The sequence below is a fragment of the Periophthalmus magnuspinnatus genome, chromosome 7 (genome assembly GCF_009829125.3).
Source record: "Periophthalmus magnuspinnatus isolate fPerMag1 chromosome 7, fPerMag1.2.pri, whole genome shotgun sequence".
NCBI classification, from domain to species: Eukaryota; Metazoa; Chordata; class Actinopteri; order Gobiiformes; family Gobiidae; genus Periophthalmus; species Periophthalmus magnuspinnatus.
In genome coordinates this window covers 3,454,834-3,476,566 of record NC_047132.1, presented here as the reverse complement: position 1 = coordinate 3,476,566, position 21,733 = coordinate 3,454,834, and the positions used below count along the sequence as shown (strand labels likewise).

The following is a 21,733-nucleotide window of genomic DNA, read 5'->3' as shown; positions in this document are numbered from 1 at the left end:
CAGTTCTCCAAATAGGTCTTCGCTCTGCTCACTCTCCCGCCTTCAGCTCCTGCGGCCACTGCCGTTGTCTCCGGGACCAACACGGCGCCACATACTCTGGAATCGAGAGGCACTGATGTGGACCCATATTCTGTCGAGGCTTTCTTTTTCAATGCTCTTCCATGTTTCAACAACGTCCAGCCTGTTTTACATCAGACACTACGAAAATAAGGTACATGTATGGATTATTGAGGGGGAGAGCACTCCAGGGGACAGAGGCAAAATTTTCGAACACTGCGTTAGACCATGTGACTTTTGATGGGTTTGAGGGAGAGTTTAAACTAGTCTTCGATCACCCACACTACCAAGCTGATGCCTCTCTCTGTCTTAAGTCTGGTTCAAGGTTGCAGGTCCGTGGCAGATTACACCATCGAGTTTTGGACACTGGCAGCGGAGGTGGATTGGTCCGACAACACATTAAAGGCTGACTAAGTGACAAATTAAAGGATGAAGTGGTTTGGAGACAACACACCCGACCTAAAATCTCTGATTTCCCTAACGAACTGTATAGACAATTGCCTACAAAGTCGTCAAAGAGAGACTCGCCCGTCCGAGTTGTGAACCGTCCCGCTCTGCCACCACAAGTCAACCTGCTCCTAGCGACACTCCCACCAGAGGAGCCAATGCAGCTAGGTCAAGCATACCTCACTGCAGAGGAGCGTCTGCTATGCCACCAGGCTGTTGAGTGCCTGTATTGTGGGAGACATGTGCATTTCCTTGCAACTTGCCCAGTTCGGCCAAAAGGGGGCACCCATCAGTAGGGCTGGGAGTGCTGGTGGGTCAGCAACATAACCCAGAGAAGAAACATAATAGATTTCAGCTCGATGTTACGATGTGCTTTCGAACTGTTAACCTACCCATCTTGGCCCTCATTGACTCTGGTGCGGAGGAGGACATCCTAGACCAGCAGGTGGCCAAACAATCTGGAATAGGGCTGGAGCCACTGAAGCAACCCAGCTCTTAATGGGAGGCTACTGGCCAGGGTAACACATATCAGCAAGCCTGTTAACTTGTCCAGTAATCACCATAAAACCAGGTGATTCTATATTATTTCTGCTCCCACTACACCGTTCATTCTGGGTCACCCATGGCTGGTACCTCATAATCGACTGGGTTAGGAGAAAGGTGTCGAAGTGGAGTCCCTTTTGTCCTGCAAACTGCCTACAGACTGCCCTGTATCCAGCTGGGAGCAACAACTCGCTCTCCAGTCGCCCTCCAGATGAAACCAGATTTCTCCTCCTTGCCAAGCAAATACTATGATCTCAGGGACTTTTTCAGTAAAAGTCGGGCGCTGTCTCTTCCTCCTCAGAGACCATATGACTGCCCGGCACTCCCTTGCCCTCCAGTCATCCGTATAATCTCTCCAAACCCGAACAAGAGACTATGGAACAGTATATCCAGGACTCTCTTGCCACGGGTACCATCCGCCCATCCTCTTCACCCCTAGGAGCTGGATTCTTCTTCGTTGCCCAGAAGGACAAAACATTACGGCCCATCCATCCATTCATTTTCTTCCGCTTATCCGGAGCCGGGTCGCGGGGGCAGCAGTCTAAGCAGGGACTCCCAGACTTCCCTCACCCCGGACACGTCCTCCAGCTCCTCCGGTGGGACCCCAAGGTGTTCCCAGGCCAGCCAAGAGACATAGTCCCTCCAGCGTGTCCTGGGTCTTCCCCGGGGCCTCCTTCCGGTGGGCCGTGCCCAGAACATCTCCCTAGGGAGGCGTCCAGGAGGCATCCTGAGCAGATGCCCGAGCCACTTCAACTGGTTCCTCTCAACGTGTAGGAGCAGCGTCTCTACTCCGAGCTCCTCCCGTGTGACCGAGCTCCTCACCCTATCCCTAAGGGTGCGGCCACTGTCGGCCACTCTGCGGAGGAAGCCCATTTCAGCCGCTTGTATCCGCGACCTTGTACTTTCGGTCATTACCCAGAGCTCATGACCATAGGTGAGGGTAGGAACGTAGATTGACCGGTAAATCGAGAGCTTCGCCTTTGGGCTCAGCTCCTTCTTCACCACAACGGACCAATACAGCGACCGCATCACTGCAGACGCTGCACCGATCCGCCTGTCAATATCCCGCTCCATCCTTCCCTCACTCGTAAACAAGACCCGGAGATACTTGAACTCCTCCACTTGAGGCAGAGACTCACCACCCACCCGGAGAGGGCAAACCACCTTTTTCCGGTCGAGAACCATGGCCTCGGATTTGGAGGAGCTGATTCTCATCCCAGCCGCTTCACACTCGGCTGCAAACCGCCCCAGTGCCTGTTGCAGGTCCTGGCTCGAAGAAGCCATCAGGACAACATCATCCGCAAACAGCAGAGATGAAATCCTGTGGTTCCCAAACCAGACCCCCTCCGGCCCCTGGCTGCGCCTAGAAATTCTGTCCATAAATATAATGAACAGAACCGGTGACAAAGGGCAGCCCTGGCGGAGTCCAACATGCACCGGGAACAGGTCTGACTTACTGCCGGCAATGCGAACACAGCTCCTGCTCCGGTCATACAGGGACCGGACAGCCCTTACCAAAGAGCCCTGGACCCCATACTCCCAGAGCACCCCCCAAAGGACACCACAAGGGACACAGTCGAATGCCTTCTCCAGATCCACAAAACACATGTGGACTGGTTGGGCATACTCCCATGAGCCCTGGAGGACCCGATGGAGAGTATAGAGCTGGTCCAGTGTTCCACGACCAGGACGAAAACCACACTGCTCCTCCTGAATCCGAGGTTTGACTATCGGTCGGATTCTCCTCTCCAGTACCCTGGAATAGACCTTACCGGGAAGGCTGAGGAGTGTGATTCCCCTGTAATTGGAACACACCCTCCGGTCCCCCTTCTTATACAGAGGGACCACCACCCCGGTCTGCCATTCCACAGGTACTGTCCCCGACCGCCATGCGATCTTGCAGAGATGTGTCAGCCAAGACAGCCCTACAACATCCAGAGACTTGAGGTACTCAGGACGGATCTCGTCCACCCCCGGAGCCTTGCCACCGAGGAGCTTGCCAACCACCTCAGTGACTTCAGCCAGGGTGATGGACGAGTCTGCCTCCGGGTCCCCAGTTTCTGCTTCCTCCTCGGAAGACGTGACAGTGGGATTGAGGAGATCCTCAAAGTATTCCTTCCACCGCCCGACAACATCCCCGTCCTAAGGCGAGCTCAGGGAGGACAGAAACCTCCCGTGGAACAGAAGGGCAAAAGCTCGCTTGATCTTGATTTTCAAAAATTACGGCCATGTATCAATTTTAGGGGCTTCAATAATATCAAAGTTAAAAACAAATATTCATGGCCACTAATTGATTCCACCTTCATGCCACTACACGGAGCCACCATCTTTGCCAAACTAGACCTCAGGAACGCTTATCATCTGATGTGCATAAGTGAAGGGGATGAATGGAAAACCGCATTTAAACCTCCTTGGGGACATTTTGAGTACTCAGTGATGCCCTTTGTGTTAACCAATGCTCCAACCGTCTTCCAAGCTTTAATTAACAGGATTATTCACCACTGCCCAAATTTTACGTTAGCCTGATCCCTCCCGGCAGTTCGTTGTGGAGGTGGATGCCTCAGACATGGGTGTTGGAGCAGTCCTCTCCCAAAGGTTTGACACACACAATTGGTGATATAATTGTACCTTTTTCACATGTTGCCTTTCACCAGCTGAGAGCAACTATGATGGGGGGATCGAGAATTGTTGGCGGTCAAGCTCGCCCTGGAAGAGTGGCACCACTGATTGGAAGGGGCAGGGCATCCTTTCCTGGTTTGGACAGATCACAAAAAAATAGCTTATATTCAGCCAGCTAAACGTTTAAATTCTCGTCAAGCCCGCAGGTCACTATTTTTCAGTAGATTCAACTTAATTTTCACGTATCATCCAGGATCCCGCAATATCAAGCCGGACGCACTCTTGCACCAGTTCTCCCAGGAGGACACTAATACCTATCCAGAGCCTATCATATCCCCTGCCTGTGTGGTCACAGCTGTTCTCTGGGAGATTGAGGATCTGGTTTGGGAGGCTCAACACCTGATCCAGGTCTCATTGTTCCAGATCCTGTCTGCTCCAAGGTACTTGAATGGGTCCGCTGCTTACGGTTCGCCTACCATCCGGGGGGCAATCATACACTCTCCCTTTTGAGATGTCACTTCTGGTGGTCCATGGTTGACAAGGACACCAGGGCTTATGTGTTGGCATGCCAGGTGTGTGCCAGGGGCAGAGCCTTCCACTCGCAACCCTCCGATCTGCTCCAACCGCTACGAGTTCCAAAACATCCCTGGTTTCACATGGCAGTGGACTTCGTGACTGGTCTTCCCACATCTCAGAGTAACACAGTCATTCTCACAATTGTCGACCGGTTCTCTAAAGCAGCCCATTTCATCGCCCTACTAACACTTCCGACTGCCAAAGAGACCCTGGACCTCATAACCAACCATGTATCTCAACTCCATGGAATCCTGGTGGATATTGTGTCTGACTGGGAAACGCAATTCACAGCTCAAGTTTGGTGTTCCTTCTGTGAAGGCTTGGGTGCATCAGTGAGTCTTACCTCTGGCTTTCACTCCCAGACCAATGGACAAACCTAGACCTAGAGACTGCACTATGCTGTGTTGTTTCCTCCAATCCCTTTACCTGGAGCACATTTTTGCCATGGATCGAATATTCTGTGGGATTAATGTTTCATGTAACATGATATTATTATACATGAAATATTATACTTTGACCTGTATGTTTTCATGGGTGCCAGTGTGGCAGGGATATGTTATGATGTACTTGGAATGTACATGGACGCCAACACATGCAAGTTTCCCAAGAAAGATCAGATAAGAATATATATTTTGCACACTGTGTCTTCATTGAACCCAGATAACATGTTCATGTCTGTATATTCTAAGCTAATCATTAAGAGAATGTGACGTGTGCTACTAGTATATAGAGCCCACTCTGGAGATGTAAAATCGGGAGATTGTGTCGAATCAGTTTGAATGATGCCTGTGTCGAAATAAAGAACCTGGTTTATGGATCTACTTGAGCCTACTGGATTTTTGTTTGCGGTGTGCCTCCGGGAAAAACTGACAATTTGGTGACCCCGACGTGATACTGTGAATCCTGCAGGCACAGGCGAAATATCTCAACGCAAAAACGAGCACTCCAGAAAAGACGGTACGACAGAGGCCTTTTTCATAGAATTTCTGTCAATTGGTTTAATGCTAAATTAATGTGATGTGCTCCTGGGACATTCTGTGCAATTAATTGTTATAACTTTAATACTATATAAAATTAGTAATTATTTCCGTGTTTATGGCTTAACACGAAGAGAGAAAAAAAAGCACTGGAATTAATTATAAGTAGCAAGTTTAGACTTAGATCGGGTAAAGTGTAATTAGAAACAAAGTTAATCATTTCCGTGTTTATGGCTTAACACGAAGAGAGAAAAAAAGCAAGTTTTATAAAAAATACACTTAGTGGTTAAACTTTACACTAAAAATAAAACAAAACTTTTAATCAAGTTTACATAAAACTGTGGCACCCAAAAAACTATATGTAACGCTAGCAGCAATTTTATCAACATGATAAAATCTAAAGGAAACAAACCTGTCCAAATGAGTTACACCCAGAATGGACATGAATTATCTTTCCATTGTAAAATTTATCAAGGGTCAATAATTCAGATTGGCATTATATACAAGCCCTGTAACACAGAAGCATTAATAGATGGAATTGGCTTAACAGATTTAACTAAACCGCAGCCTATTTACCTCAGTATGACATGAATTAATACTAGTGAAAATAGTCTGTTTGACGTCCAATTGATAAAAAAAACAAAATTGGCACTCTTATGGAAAAAGTTATGCTTACTATTAGAGCAGTTTCCGAAACAAAATACACACAAGAAACAAAATTAGAGGCTATAATTAAAAAACTAAAAAATGAAATGGTGAGAAAAATTATTGAAAAAGCCAGAAATATAAGCAAAAAACAGTGTCCGTCAAATTTTGCAAATATCACAAAAATTATTAAAAGATCTAAAAGAAGAGAGGAAGTGTTATTTATACTTTTGCTGCATTTATTGCTATCTTTTTAACTTTAGGATCCGTATTGGTCATGGCTATATTGTTGTGTTTACGTTTGACAGGGAACGCTAAGGTCATGACCTTAAATCCTCCTGTTTCAGCTTCTAGCTCAAGTTGGGATGTTGAAACACAAAATAGAGAAGACAGTTGAAATGATTAAATTAGGATAAAATTGGATGGCATTTATTAGTGACTGTATCTTGTTGTGGCCAGATGGGGTATAGTTCTTATAAAGTGTTATTCATATAAATAAATTGACTAAATAAATAAAAATTTAGAAAACAGTTGATATCATTAGATGTTATTAGAAGATATAGATAATTGCTTAATAAATGTCAAATAAAACTGTTATTAAGAAAATACTAAGCTTGTTAAATTTATAAAAGAAATAATGATGAATAAATAAAATTAAGAAAATATTAAGATTGTTAATAAAAAAATAAATAAAATAAAATAAAATAAATAATCTCAATTAAGAACTATAATAAGGCAATGCTGGCTCCTAGATAGATGTCGCACGCTATCTAAGTAAACTGTTTATTAAATAGTGACTTATTCTATAAAAATCATAGACTCTACGTCTTGAATACAATCAAAGCAATATCCAAATTGTTATACAGCAGCTGAGAAGGTAATTTAACAAAATACTAAAATATCACAATGTCCCAATTAAATCACATTAAACCAATTAATAGAGTTCTGGAAAAATAAGGCACTTCACGAAGAAACAGATCCAAAGAAGGCTCGAGAAAACCAGACTATCATTCAAGGCATAATCAAGAAGTGATTACTACTACAAGGAGAAGGAGGTGATCTTAAAGGAAGAACTCTGAGAGAACCTGCTGTGGGAATATATCCAACTCTTGGAGAAATGACTAGCAGTAAAACATCAAAGAAAAGCAAAGGTCACGAAGCTGGAATAAAGACAACACAGATGCTGATGTTGACATCCTGGTACTGTGTTCCACTCCCAAAGACAGTGATAGGATGACTCTTCAGGTGGCCTACAACATGGAGGCCCCCAAAGCTATGCTGTTTGAGTTCAAGTCTCCCGCTGTCCTGTCCTCTCTGTAAAGCTTCACTGATAACAACCTACTGATAAGCAATGTGCTGGAGTGGAGAGACACTATTGTGGCCAGAATCAATGAGGCCTACAACGCTGACATTAACTATGACGTCCAGCTCAGCCAGCTCTTCATCTTTTTCCGCAACTTCATTGTTGAGTTCCAGAAAAATGTCCAAGCTTTCCTGGATGCTGCCATCAAAGTGCTCAGGGAGACCCAGTTCCGTCTTCCTGGCTCTGAGGAGATGATCTGAAGGATCTGACCACCAGCATTGCTAATGTTCTTCGCACCACCATGCAAGTTGTCTATGACAGCATGGAGTACTACTACAATGCTTTTGTGGACACCTTTAGCACCGTGGAGCTGCGCATGCCAATCAGACATGTGATGACCGTTGGTCAAATCATCGACAATGTCGAAACAACTGGCAAAGGCATCTCTGACCAAATGTGGACTTCGTGAACAACATGGAGAGCCTGGATACTATGCTGGTCAAGATCAGCGAGACCCTGAAAGCGGTTGTAGACAAAACCCAAGAGTTTGTCGATTCCATCAAGTCTGACTATCTGGATGGTCTTTTGGCCAATGTGAATGCAGCATACAGATGAGTGGTGACCGCTGTGAAGGACCTTGCAGACCGAGTGTCCACCCTGGATATGGAACAGCTGAACCCTGTTTTTGAGTGTCCGAAGAGGCTCAGAGATATGTGAAAGCCAGCAATGGCCACCTGGAGATTGAGCTGCCCCTCCCTTGCTTCAGTGAGGAGCCCAAACAAACATTACTATCACCTCACACAAAGAAGGAGACTGAAGAACAGGAAAAACTTGGGACTAACTACTGTGAAGTTGCAATTGCAGAAATACCAAACTGAACTAATAAACGAATAAAACGAATAAATGCCACTGTCAAGAGAACACTTGCGAAGGATGAAGAAAGTCGACCAAATCCAGACATCACTGGACACAGTGACCCTGAGGAGCAACCCCAACCACCAACTACCACTGGGGCTCCGGAGAAGGAGGAGAAAATGGGGAGAAGAAAACGAAGGAAAAGAAAAGTAGACGAAGGAAAAGAGAAGAAGACGAAGGAAAAGGAGAGTATAGGCCATATTTCATCAGCGTAGTTGTTGGAATAGAATGGCAGCTGTGCTTCCCTCAATCAACCCCAGAGCAGCTCTTGCAACAGAAAAGGCAGAATTTGAGTATTCCAGATTAAGTGAAATAAAAAAAAATCCTATTTGCAAAAATATTTGACTCTAAAAGGCTAACAATATCAAAGGTCTATCTTACATATGAGTGCATTTTAGGGCATTTTACAACTTGTAATACATTTTTATACTTTTGTTTCCATACTGCATTGTTGCACCACTTTGTGGAGAGGGAATGCGTTAGCGGATGTTTAGCTGCTCCGAAACACCTGAGGATGAGCTAAGTGGGTTGACAGATTTCTGACACAGGTAAATGAGACAGGACTGTTGGCGCCATAGATGACATCTAAGAGTGCATTTTAAATCTTAGCACACAACAACACCAAAAACAAAAGCTAGAGGTCAAAGTTCTCCCCCCTAATGTCCAGGGGGTGGATCTGCTTACTTTTCTGCAGACCTTGGCCACGCTTGGTTACTCTTGAGGCCTGTGAAACCCTTTCAAAAGCACTGATATATGTCCTGAGTGAAGGAGGCACAGTTTGTCCGATAGGGCCCTTGCTTGGGAGAGGTCAACTGTGTGACACCCAAGGGAGACACCTTCCCCTGCCAGGAAGCCTCACAGGGTCAGGGCCCCAATTGGCATCACATTTCAGCTGTCTGTCATCGCTAAGGCAAGGCTTACTCCCAAGTACTGGTGAGTATTGCCTGGTGATTCCAAAATGATACATCAGCATTTTTTAAATACAGTTTAGTTTATTTCAGTTATGCATGTCAAACAAAGGAACTAATTTGTCATCCATAATTTTGAACTATGTTATGGGTACTACCCTGTTAATCTGTTTAGAAATCCATATTTTTTTATAATCAAGGAGTAAAAGTTAAAATTGCACTGTGTAACTTTTCTGACTGGTGGCTTGCCATTGCGTAGCTTCACAGACATGTTATTGCTTCACCTGAAATTTTCCACATTATGGATTTAAACTTGTAGTATCTGGTGGTGTCCCCTGGTGCTTGTCTCCATGGATATTGATTTGTTAAATGTCATACTGTGGAACATTCCATGCAAAACAATATGGAAACAAGCCAGTGACAGATTCTCCATCCGAATAGTTACATTCTTTGGTAATTGGTATTTGAGATAAACAATATTATGAGATATCGTGAGACAACTTGTACATTTAGAGATCATGGACATGCAGGATCGATCCTTATCAAAACAAATATGGCTGCTTACAAGGAAACATAGAGGAAAATAACAGGAGACATCACGCATTTCTACAGAATCAATGACCGAAGCACAAACTCTGTTAATCTGAGGTAAGAGAAATATGATTTTGTTCAAAATGATAGATGACCAATGAGCTCATTCGTTTCATATGGGTTGTTGAAGTAAAGAAATCTAATTGGACGGCTGTGTCTGAATTTGGCTCGAAAAGCGGTACTGATCAAACTGATATCTTTCTGTGATACAGAAATAGCTTTTCTTTGCTGTGCCAGTCCTACACTGCCAGCTCAGACCCTGTTATCTTGGTCTACATCATTAGAGGTATACTCCGTACAACAGAAGCATAGCCAGACTGGACAATACTGTCTTGAGGGTTCATATCTCCGAGTGTTGGGTCCTGTACTGATGGTAAATAAACTTCTCCTGCATTTGAACTCCAGCTGCAGGCCTCTTCTTCCAACTCAAGAGATACTTCTATTTATTCTACACTCTGTATACAAATACAGTCATTATTGTTTTCCCTCTTCACCCGCCATATCTCCCCTCCCAAGTTACTAATTCCATTTTCAATACATCTGATTACAAACCGTTATTTCTGATCCCAGATAAACCTGTATATTTAAACATCATAGGCACACATTTTGATTGTTTTGATTGCTGGTGGTTGAGTCCTGACACATCTACAAAAGTGATGACAAGACAAGGCGGTGAAGTGAGGGAATGAAAGACCATGAGTGAAAGAGAGATGCTCCACTTTCTCTGGTCTGGGACAGGTCTGTGCTTGTGTGGACCTGTGGGACGAATATTGAATATGTGTGAAAACCAGGCATGTCCAATCATGTGTGGAACAGTTACTCGAAAGACGCATAACATTGACAGAGACGGTTGGGGTAGGGCCAACAGTATATGGCAAAAGTATCTGAATGGCAATATTGGTAAATGCTACAGCCATTGCATTACAGAACCACCTGTTTTCATTACTGAACCACCTGTCAGAAAAGTTACATGCGTTATTAAAGGAACTGTATGTAACCTGTGCTCTTAAAAAAAAAAAAAGCTACTACAGTCAAATGGACAGGCCATGTCTCATGTGAAAGCGCAGAACCTCTCGAATTCACTCACTGAGCTGCAGAGGCTGCACTAGCAGTGATTAATAATAGGCTGGAGGTGCGTGGGTTTAAGTAGTGACCATTCAGATCAAAGAGAGAGCTTTTAGGTTTACACCCACTGGATTTCAAACTTGAATTTGGCAACCCAAATGAGAGACTAATTAAACAGGCTCATTCAATAAACAGCTTAGCCATCATGTTTAGTATTTTTATGATTAAGAATAAAATACCATTAAAATTGTTATCAGTAAAATCCATATTTGATTTACAATGTTTGCCTCTTATCTGTGGGATACAGATAGGTCATGTTTAAAATCAAAATCTTTCAATTTGTAAACATATAATTTTTAGCATAGGGTTCACCTGGTTACTTATATTCATTTATAGGGAAGTAGGTAAACCATATTTTCACTGCATCTAAAATAGCACTGCTGTCTGCAGAGGGCGCAGTTTAGATAATGTTTAAATAACCCGAAAAACATTAGTGGCAAGCTGTTGGCAAGATCTATTTTGCAATAAAAGTTATTTGAGCTCTACAATACCCAGAACACCTTAAAACAGAAACAGAGAAGCACTTCCTGGAAAAGGACTTCTACACTTCAGGACATCAGCAGGTGGAGCAGTGTTTTGAGCTACTGTGTGTGCAGTTTTTCAGAAATAAATGAATGAAACAAAACTCAAGGTATTTTTTTAAATAACAGAAGTAGCAATATTGCAATATTTCAACATAAAGTACGTAGTAAATTAAGTTAAAATAATCATGCACTACGTAACATTTCTGGTGGATGGTCACCTGCTTGCCTTTATTGCTTTGCCTGTAACATTCCACAATATGGTATTGGACTGATCTATCTTGCATTTAATCAATTATTGGTGTAATTAAAATCCATTGAAAAAATATAAATTATTTCTGTAAACAAGTTTACCTTTCCACGGATTTGACCTGTAATTTGGCTTGATGGCATTACCTGCATGTCTCCATGGAGGTAGATAACTGCAATGCCATGTCGTACTGCGGAACATTACAGATAAAGCAAGAAATAACATCTCCACAGATATAAGCAGATGACGAACCCTTCACTAGAAAAGTTACATAATGCAATTTTACAACAAACATGTAAAAATCATATTTGTGACCGTGTCACAATAACAACTTTTTAAACCTATTTAAAATGAAAGGAACTGTGTGTAAGATTTAGATTTGAAGTTTCATTAACATGGCCTCACTTTATCCCCAGGTTCAAGGTGAATATGTTCAAATTAAATTTAGCTTTTACTGATAACAATTATAATGTTGATTTATTCTTAATTACAAAAACATTGGACGTAATGTCCCATTAATCTGGTGTTTTGGATCTCAACAGTATAATCCAGTCAGAAAGCAGAACGTCTCTTTCAGTTGGGTTGCCAGTTTCACTGCTGAAATCCTGTGGGTTAAAACCTAAAAAGACTCTCTCTGATCCGAAATGCCACTAGCTAAACCCCATCACCTGCAGAGAATCATTAATGAGTGCTAGTGCAGCCTCTGCAGAGGTTCTGAGCTTTCACATGAGGCATGGCCTGTTTATATCCTGAGAATGAGAAAAACTTCTATATGTCCTCTATCTGCAGGTTTAGACTGGCACTGGCAACCCAGGTTCAGTTGTATGGTTGTTTTTAAACTGTAACAGAGCTTTATACAAGAGCTATATACATACAGTTCCTTTAACAAATGCATATAGAGGACACAAATACAGTTTTCTCATTCTCAGTATATGTCTCACATGAAAGCTCAGAACCTCCAGAATTCACTCACTGAGCTGCAGAGGCTGCACTAGCACTCATTAACGATTGGCTGCAGGTGCTAGGGTTTAAGTAACGTAAGTGACGTTTCAGATCAGAAAGAGGTGATTTAGGTAAAAATCAACTGGATTTTTGCATTGAAACTGACAACCTGAATAAGAGACTCATGTGGCTCACTCTGCTTTCTGATTGGAAATTAAGCTTGAGAACAAAAACAGCACATTATAACATAATTATAAATAAATGGGACATCATGTTTTTGTAATTAAGAATAAGTCAGCATTAGAATTGTTATTAATAAGTGCTATATTTGATGTGATCATGTTTACTTCAATCTGGGGACACAGACCAATACAATGACATTTGAAATAAAAGTCAAATCATGCACAAAATCTGGTATCTTCAAAGGATAGACACAAAAATGAGAAAACAAAATCATATCTGAAGGAGCAGCTTAGAAACACAAATGTTCTAACAATTTCATATGGTCAGGCTTTTGCCACTTGTAGTCTTACTCACAGTGGGAAGAGTAACCAAAAGGTTTACACAAGAGTACTGTTACTTCAATAAAAATATTACTCAAACGGATGTAAAACTGTGCTGCTAGAAAAGTACTCTGAAAAGTACAATTTCTTTAAAGAAGACCTATAGTGCTGGTGTCCGCTATATAGTTATAGTCTATGACACTTGTGGATAATTATGTTATAATTTGTAGATTTTGAACTGCAATATTGATCTCAAAGAACTTAATAAATGGAACAAGTCCACTGGCTTCCGGTTTAGAAAATGGCAGTGCCTAATGGGAGCAGATGTCGCCATAAACGTCATCACAACAAAGAGCTGTGAAGCTGTTGCTGCCTCTGATAGATAGCTGCAGATCAAGTTAGCGAACTGCGGATTATTTTTTATTTTTTTCATTTGTATCAAAATGACAGCGCAACACTGCTGAATCCTACACGTATCACTGGTTAAGAAAATAAAATTGGAGAGGGAAGTACAGCGGAGTAGGCGTATGCCGGTGGCGATGAAAATGCAAAATAAGCCTTGAAACTAAGACCTTGAAAATAAGCAATTAAACATTTCTCAGACATGCACGAATGACTCCAAATACAACTTTGGTTGAGTAAATGGTGCACGGAAAATGTGGTCAAAAGGTCTGAAAGTCGACTTCACATGTTCAGTTTAAAAAGTTCCTCAAATAAATGTAACAGTAGTACCCACCTTTGATATTAGTAAACAGAAAACAACATCAAAAACCAGTCTCTTACCGTCCACGTTGCAGACTTGGCCGTGCTGGACTGCTGGAAAGATACATGGAAGGCGTGGGGCCCCGGGTAGTCAGTGTTGGATGGGATGGCTGGAGCCGGGGACAGACCCTCGAAGGTGGAGTTGGGCTGAGAGTATGGAGATGGAGTGGGCACCGCCGACGAAGATGCCTGCTCCGAGCCGTACGGGCTGGCCGGGGCGCCACGGCTCCCCAGGCTCTCCATGCTGCTGCTTAGAAGGTTGTACTGGGACTGCAAGAGAGAGAGAGGGAGAGGGAGGATGAGGGGAGAGAGGGAGGGAAGTAGAAAAGGAGAGAGAGGGAGGATACAGGTAAAGACAGGGGCTTTGAGAGGGATTTTAAGGCAGGTTGGATTACAAAAAGAGGTGAGGCACGGTGGAATGGGTAACAATAGGGTTGTGGTCAAATGATCATTGTGGCAAAATCGGTGAATACAATATCTATGACAAAATTTGTAAATTTACTTTTTGGCTGTCACTCTTAAATAGTTGTACTTAATTTTTACTGTCTTAAAAAGTGTGTAAAACAGAAATACTTTGTTTGAAACTGTTTGCAGTGGCCCAAAGGTATTCCTCACTTACCTTATGCATTCCAAGCATCCTAATTATTCACCACGATGAGTTTATAAGAGCTTTCCAGAGACCACTGCAGAGTTTTGATGTGATGGTAACACTAAAAACAACTAGCATGCTAATGGTGCACTTCCTGATTATCGGATAATAAATTGTTTTATAATTAAGGGGCAGACAGTATGCACCATACTTATTTTGAGCTGCTTATACATACTGGGGGAAGACATACTGTATTTTGTTCAAATAAACTGGAAAAATTGGGCACAGGCCCTTAAAGTTTAAACAGTGCAGATGCAGAGTAAGTGGTAAAAACCGATATATTACGTATTTGGAACAGAGAGTATGTATGCTTTGTTTTAAGTTAGTGCACTAATATCAGATTATATAGGTATATAAAATATCTATTACTATTGGTATTGGCACTGTAAAAGCTGGATAAGTACATCTCTAGTCAATTCTATTCAATCCAATTTATTATTTATTTTTGTAAAGCCCAAAATCACAACAGCAGTTGCCTCTCAGGGCTCAACATAAGAATCAACAGAAAGCTGGAAAATCAACAATGAAAGAGAAACAGACAAGCAAATTAATCAACAGAAAACAAGCAAATGGAGAACTGTCCCAGAACATCTCGTCCTTAGACCATCCTTCTCAGCATGTAAAAACTCAAAAAACCCAGTTAGAAAAAGAGAAACCTTGAGGAGAACCCCAGTGAAAGAGAGATCCACTCCCAGTAAAGAGTCTGCAGACATTTTTATCATGTAATTTAAATACATTTATGTATTAGCCTAATGCCATCTGTTCCCCTGAATCAATATATATTTTAAAAGCTAATAGATCGACTGAGTCAGATTGATTGGATGCGATTTGCAAATCATAAAGGCTGCAATTTTTGAAGCACCATAATTGCCTCCATAAACAATAAAATCCCCTGTCTTATTCTGCATAAAAACTGCAAACCCTGTAGTTTAGATCTGTACAAACATGTACTCAAATGTGACTTGTATTAGTTTGTAAGTTCATATTTCAGCCTTTTTGTTAATTCTTCTGGACACTTTTAGAATGTGAACTTTAAACAGAATACTATTATTAAAACATAAACCGCAAATCTAATCACAATCATGCTTTTCGGAAAAATCACAACTTGATATTTTTTTCCAAATTATTCAGCCATTGTGAATTCAAGTCATTTTGACTCGTCATTTCTTTTTGCAGATTTACTTAAGTTGGCACACACAAACACACCTCTAACCCCCTGCCCTAAAGAATACCCTTTGTCAATAAAGCTATGTTTTTATTATTTTTAAAGGAGTGCTATGTCACTTTTCTGGCTGAAGGTTTGCCACCTGCTTGTCTCCATGGAGATGCTATTGCTTTGCATAGAATATCCAACAGTATTGCTTTAAACTTCTACTAGTCACACCACTAAAGTGGTGTGATCAGACCAACTTAGAGATCTGATTGTTCACATTTACAGTTTAAGAATGTACTTTAAACAGAAAAATATTTTTTAAATGAATAAATGCACATTCAGTGAAGACCTATTTTGCCTTTTTCTGCTATATAGTTTTAATCCATAAAACCTGTAGATCATTATGTTATGCAATATTAATCAAAAACAACTTATTAAAGACTTAATAAAGTTTGCAGACGTCTGCATTAGAAAACTGTGGTGACCAATGGTAGTAGCAGTCACCGCAAATGTCAGCACAAATGTTGGCACCTCAGATGGATAGCTGCAGATCACACTAGCAAGAAGCGTAATATTTCTACATTTGTGCCAAAATGACTATGTGATGCTGCTGAATCCTACATATATCACTGATTAAGAACATTTAATTAGAGAATGATATAAGTACAGAGCGATTAAAGATGGCTCAAACATGTTTGAATCACTCCAAATACAACTTCGGGGCTCTATTGCTGAAAGATACTTAGTTCTGCTTTAATGCCAATCTGTGAAATATTACAATTTCATCTCCATGGAGACAAGCAGGTAGCGGTAACATAGTGCACCCTTAATCATTATTCAAAAAGAAAATCAGGGACATGCATTGCCCCAGGCTTACAAGTCTGAGTCTCAGTATATGGGTCGGTGTAAGTAGCTCATTTTGGGGGGGTTTTATGTAAGAAACTTTTTTGACCAAGAACAAATAGCCAAAGTCAAGTACCAGAGTGGAAGGATTGATGCTAAGGCTGAACAATTAGCGAAAAATATCAAGTTGCAATTTTTCTGACAGGCATTGCAACAGCAATTATATTTGTGACCTATGTTTTAATAATAGGATTCTGTTCAAAGTTCACCTTTTAAACTGAAATATGAACGACAAACTATTACAAGAATCACATTTCAGTACATGTTTGTACAGATCTAAACTACAGGGTTAGCAGTTTTATGCAGAATAACACAGAATATGTTGTTATTTGGAAAGGAAATGATGGTACTTCAATAATTGCAGCCTTTGTGATTTGCTAATTGCGTCCATTCAAATTTTTTATTTGATTCGCGATCTTGCAACCCTACAGTATAGTTATAGCTAAGTACAAAGAACCAACAGTACCAGAGCAAAACCAGGATTTGAACCAGAAAAAAAAAACCCCAACAAGTCCAGACAAAAATTGAACCCAGGACCTTGCAAACCTCTTATCTATTCTTGCTCTGACAGCTAGCCTCACACAGGAGTTAGCAATAGCTCCTTGGGGCAGTACAAGATGTAAAACATAGGGCTAATCGTGCTTTGGCTAATTGCCCTCTTCTCCCCCTCCTCACTTATCTGTTTTAGAGGAGGGGAGTGGGGGGGTGGTTGCTGTACTCAGGTGAGGGCAGGTGTGGGGATATAACTCCTGTCGCACCTGTCAGAAATCAGCCATCTATGAGGCAAAGGCAGAAGCCACTGACAGACAAGTCACTTAATGATTATATTTGATTTTGATTTGATTTAATGATATATTTTTTATGTTATTTTTTTTATTATGTTTTATATATATATATATATATATATATATATATATATATATATATATATATATATATATATATATATATATATATATATATATATATATATATATATATATATATATATATATATATATATATATATATATATATATATATATATATATAGTGTAAAAGTTAAAAGTTAATCTCATGGTTGTAAAACAAAAGTCACCCTGCTTTGAATGTATGTATGTAGCTTTGTCATTCTGGTATAAATACTCAGAGCTCAGTCCCCTAGACTCCCGAGGAGTCTAGGGGACTAGTGGAGACTAAGGGCCAAAGGGAGAGATGCTCTAAGAGATGGGATGTCAGAAGACTATAGTCTGTGGCCAGGGCAGGCCTGGGCCCTGTCCTGATCATATCTGTTGTAACAAAGAATAAACCTTTTTTGTATTTCAAAACTCACCAGGCTTTGCAAATGGACTGCTTTTCATCTAGAATTATAATTTTTCCGACAACAGTGACATTCCAGACAAGCCATAAATGTTACATAGTGTCTTCCACATGGACACAACATTATAGACACAACATCACCATGCAGCACTTAGACATTTGAGGTGGCTACCCTCTGGTTAGCGGTTTAGTAATAATAATTCTAAACTTGCTTCACACACAAAGTGAGCAAAGTGTCTTGTTAAAGGACACAACAACAGTACAAACAGGGGCCATGAGAAATGGAACCTCTGACTTTATCAATAATAATACCAGTAGGTGTGTAGAATTTTACTTTACAACTTGAGGAGCTAGCACTTGATGACAAAGATTCACACAAAGATTCACAGTTGGAGGAGACAGCACACTTCGGTAAAGCCACAACTGCCCTGGGGCTAAGTGACAAAAACATGACTGCCGTATGTTCACACTTATTCACATTTTAAGGATTGGAGCCCAAATCAAATTTATTTTTTACAAAATACTGAATTTGTCATGTATAATACATTTGTTAAAAGATCATGAAAATGTGCAAAGGAATTTCTGCCAAAAAAGTGTTATTCTGTAATATTGTTTCCAGGACAACATTAGTCAAGCGGCAACATGTGACAACACGCATGGACCCGAACTGTGGATAGCAAACACAGCACACTCCAACTGAGAGCTAAAGTTAGAAAAAAGTACAACCTCCCAAAAAAACTAGGGATCACTGATCATTTTGATAATGTATTTATTTAGTTATTTTAGAAAAATCATTTTAAAAAAAAAATTGTATTGTTTATTTTTGGTATCCTTAATTGCATTGATGTGAATATAAGCAGAGTGCAAGTGCAATTCAATAAGTTCAATGATCACATTAATCCACAAAAAAAATGACTCCCATAAACAAATTAATTGTAAAAACGCTTATTCTGTATTAAATAGTATTAGTAAAAATGTATTATTGCCATTTAATTAAAACCTCAAATGAATACCAATGAAAATATAAGAACATGTAAGAAAAAAACAGAAAATCAATTTGTTTTTATCTACCAAAAAAATAAAATAAAAAAATCATAAACAAAACAATATTAAGAAAGTACTACATTACATTATCTACAAATCCAATGTCTAAAATTCAGACTTCACAAATATTCACAAAATTACAAAAATCATAATATTTTACCTTCTTTTTCACGTAGTACATCCTCTACCGCTATTTTATCACGTGCTCAAAACTCCACTCAAAGTCGTCCAAAATTGTATAACCTAAAAGCTGGACTCTGCATTGCTCAAAGAAGTAGTAGTAGTTTTAAATCGACAACCAGGCAACAGTGAACATGACCCAGCTACTGACAGGGACCAAGGTGTGGAGAGAGAGAGACACAGAGAGAGAGAGGGGGAGAGAGAGAAAGAGAGAATGAAAGAGGGATGGGAACCCAAAAAATGGTATAGTGCGTTCTAATTACAGCATGCCCGGACATAGACAGGCAACACCGGAGCACAAGTACACACATGCTCCCAAACACGTTGTGGAGGCCTGCGCTGAGTAAACACTCCTGTCTGGGGCTGACACAGGGAGAGAGAGGTAGAGAGAGAAAAAGAGAGGGGGGGGGGAGAAAGAGAGAGTGGGGGGAGAGAAAGAGAGAGAGAGTTAGAGGGGGAGAGAGAGGGGGATAGTAAAGAAAGTGTAAAAGAGGGATAGATGTAGTAAAAAGACAGATGAGGAAAGATAAGAAGTGGGAGAAAGATAAGAAAAAGATATACAGAATCAGTGGGGGGAGGAGAGAGAGAGATGGAGAAAGTAACGGAGTTGGGAAAGAGGATGACAGTGAAAGAATATGGTAGGCCATGAGGTGAAGGGATTGGAAGAAGCAATTTGGGTTCAAGATCAAGCATGACCAAATTTAAAATAGTGTGTGCACAAATTCACGTCAAAGCCTGAGCTGATCAGAAGCAGGGCTGGGCCTGGTTAACACTCAGATGGAGAGACTGCTGTTAATACAGGTGCCACATTGGAGCAGCATAGTGGTTTGAGTGCAAACAATTGTCAGCAAGACACTTAACCCACATTACCTAGTTAAACTAGGCCATAGTAAAAATGTGTTTTGTGTGAGTGTTGGTGATGGTCAGAGGGGCCGATGGTGCAGGTTTGCACACATCAGTCTACCCCAGGGCAGTTGTGGCTACAATCGTAGCTTGCCATAATGACTATGCACAATATTTTGCAAAAAGGGATTTGGAACAAAAAGTTCTACATAGGACTAATGCAAATACATTATGAAAATTTGTGTCAGATATGAAGTGAACATCTTCTAAGCTAATTTAGATTTTATTGCTTACAATTGTACAGAAAAAATGCAGGATGTCAAAGCAGTCTATGTTTACATTTTATGTTTTATTCTCAAGAATTATTAAATCAGAACCTGTATCTATAACATTATGGATATTACATGGAAGTCTATCACAAAACACAAAAGGTTAATGGAAAAAGGCTCTTTTCAAAAAAAAAAAAAAAAAAAAAAAGATAAAGACAAATCGTGTGTTGCAAAATATTAAAACCATGCCAACATTTAGATTTAAAAGGTAACAAAAGGATCATACAAAGAAGACTATAGACATATACTCAAAAGTGCATTACCTTCAAACATGTATTTGACTATATATTCAATAGTATCTCTTGGTACATATGCCCCCTTAAGCTGTCCCCATGTCAACTGTCCTGAACCTAATAACCAGTGTTTTTGTCCCACGGCAGAGAGGAGTGGAGCAGGTCAACGGCCCAGACTGAGTGCATCGTCTCTGGGTCACTCGAGGATGCAGGCCTGGACCAATGTATGGATCTATACATGGACTCAAACAACACTGTGCATATTGCGTAAGACAGGAACTAAAGAGGGCCCAATCAATAAGAGACAGAGGAGATGCCAATGTAAAATAAGTCTATGTCGATTTTATGTATTTTTTGTTTTAAAAAATACATAAAGATACAAAACAATGCACTACAACTTCACAAATCTGACGTGATGTGCAGCTGATTAGCAGAATCCATGCTGATTGTGTGAAGGGGAGCAAGAGAAACTCAGAGTGTAAAAAACAAAACTGAAACTAATTAAACCTTATTACGGTATTTTCAGAGAATATAGCATTCTCAAAGCAATAAAAGGCAAAATGGTGATTTAAATATATTATGTCTTATTAATTAATTAATACCCTACAGAAGTGTAATACCCACTCTTTAAATAATATGAGTGTAATCCTACATCAGCATCACAGTTGCAACTGCGTCTGCTTTTGAGGGCAGACGCTTGAAACATGTTGACCTGTTGCAACTCCAGAGTGTCAAACTCTGGCGTTTGACACTTGAATGCTCAAATGCACCAAATCAAATGCTTGAAACCTGCAGTGAAAGCACTGGACTATCTACATTGGGTTAAACGTCCTATATTACGCAGTATTTACTCTTGTGAGCTTTAAGCCATGTTAGAATGTTGTTATCTCCTCAAAAACATACCTGGAATTGTGTTTTGTTTCATTCACACATGCCTGAGCCTTTTGTTTGGTATAGATTGCCAATTCCAGGGCTTAAATCATCCAAATGATTCTAGTGAAGGTGCATGGAGTTTAAAAACACAGCAGAGCACCTGTATTACCACATGACATCACAAGGAGGAACAGAGCGTTTTCTGTTTGAGAGAAGAAATCCAGGTATGTTTTGTGATGAACAAACATTATAACATAGATGAGAAAATAGCATAATATGGGCCCTTTAAACATGTGCGGATGGAACAAAACACAACTCCAGGTATGTTTTGTGATGAGGAAACAACATTTTAACACAGATGAGAAAATAGCGTAATACGGGCCCTTTAAGTGCAGTTTGTGGCTACTCTACCAACCTCTGCCAACACTGAACTTTCTATCAGATAGGCCACAACAGATTAAGTGTAACTCAGCTCTGTCTAACACAACCATGTGCAGCACTGGGGCACCTCAGGGCGCAGTCAGTTCTCCATTTTTGTTTACA

The 21,733-nt window shown here is 40.7% G+C and overlaps 1 protein-coding gene across 2 annotated transcripts in view; it reads right to left on the bottom strand.

The window, feature by feature from the left end:
* The window catches only part of tp73 (tumor protein p73), a 67,210-nt gene that overhangs the window by 25,728 nt on the left and 19,749 nt on the right, over nt 1-21,733 (bottom strand). Inside the window, exons 1-2 of one of the 2 annotated variants that reach the window (XM_033969113.2) lie at nt 18,893-19,046; nt 13,706-13,954 (exon numbers count right to left, since the gene is read on the bottom strand). In XM_033969113.2, the coding sequence (XP_033825004.1) occupies nt 13,706-13,954; nt 18,893-18,913 (270 nt within the window). In that variant the 5' untranslated portion in view covers nt 18,914-19,046. Of the gene's footprint in view, nt 1-13,705; nt 13,955-18,892; nt 19,047-21,733 lie in introns of those variants that run through there. The other variant, XM_055223076.1, reaches the window with a different exon arrangement.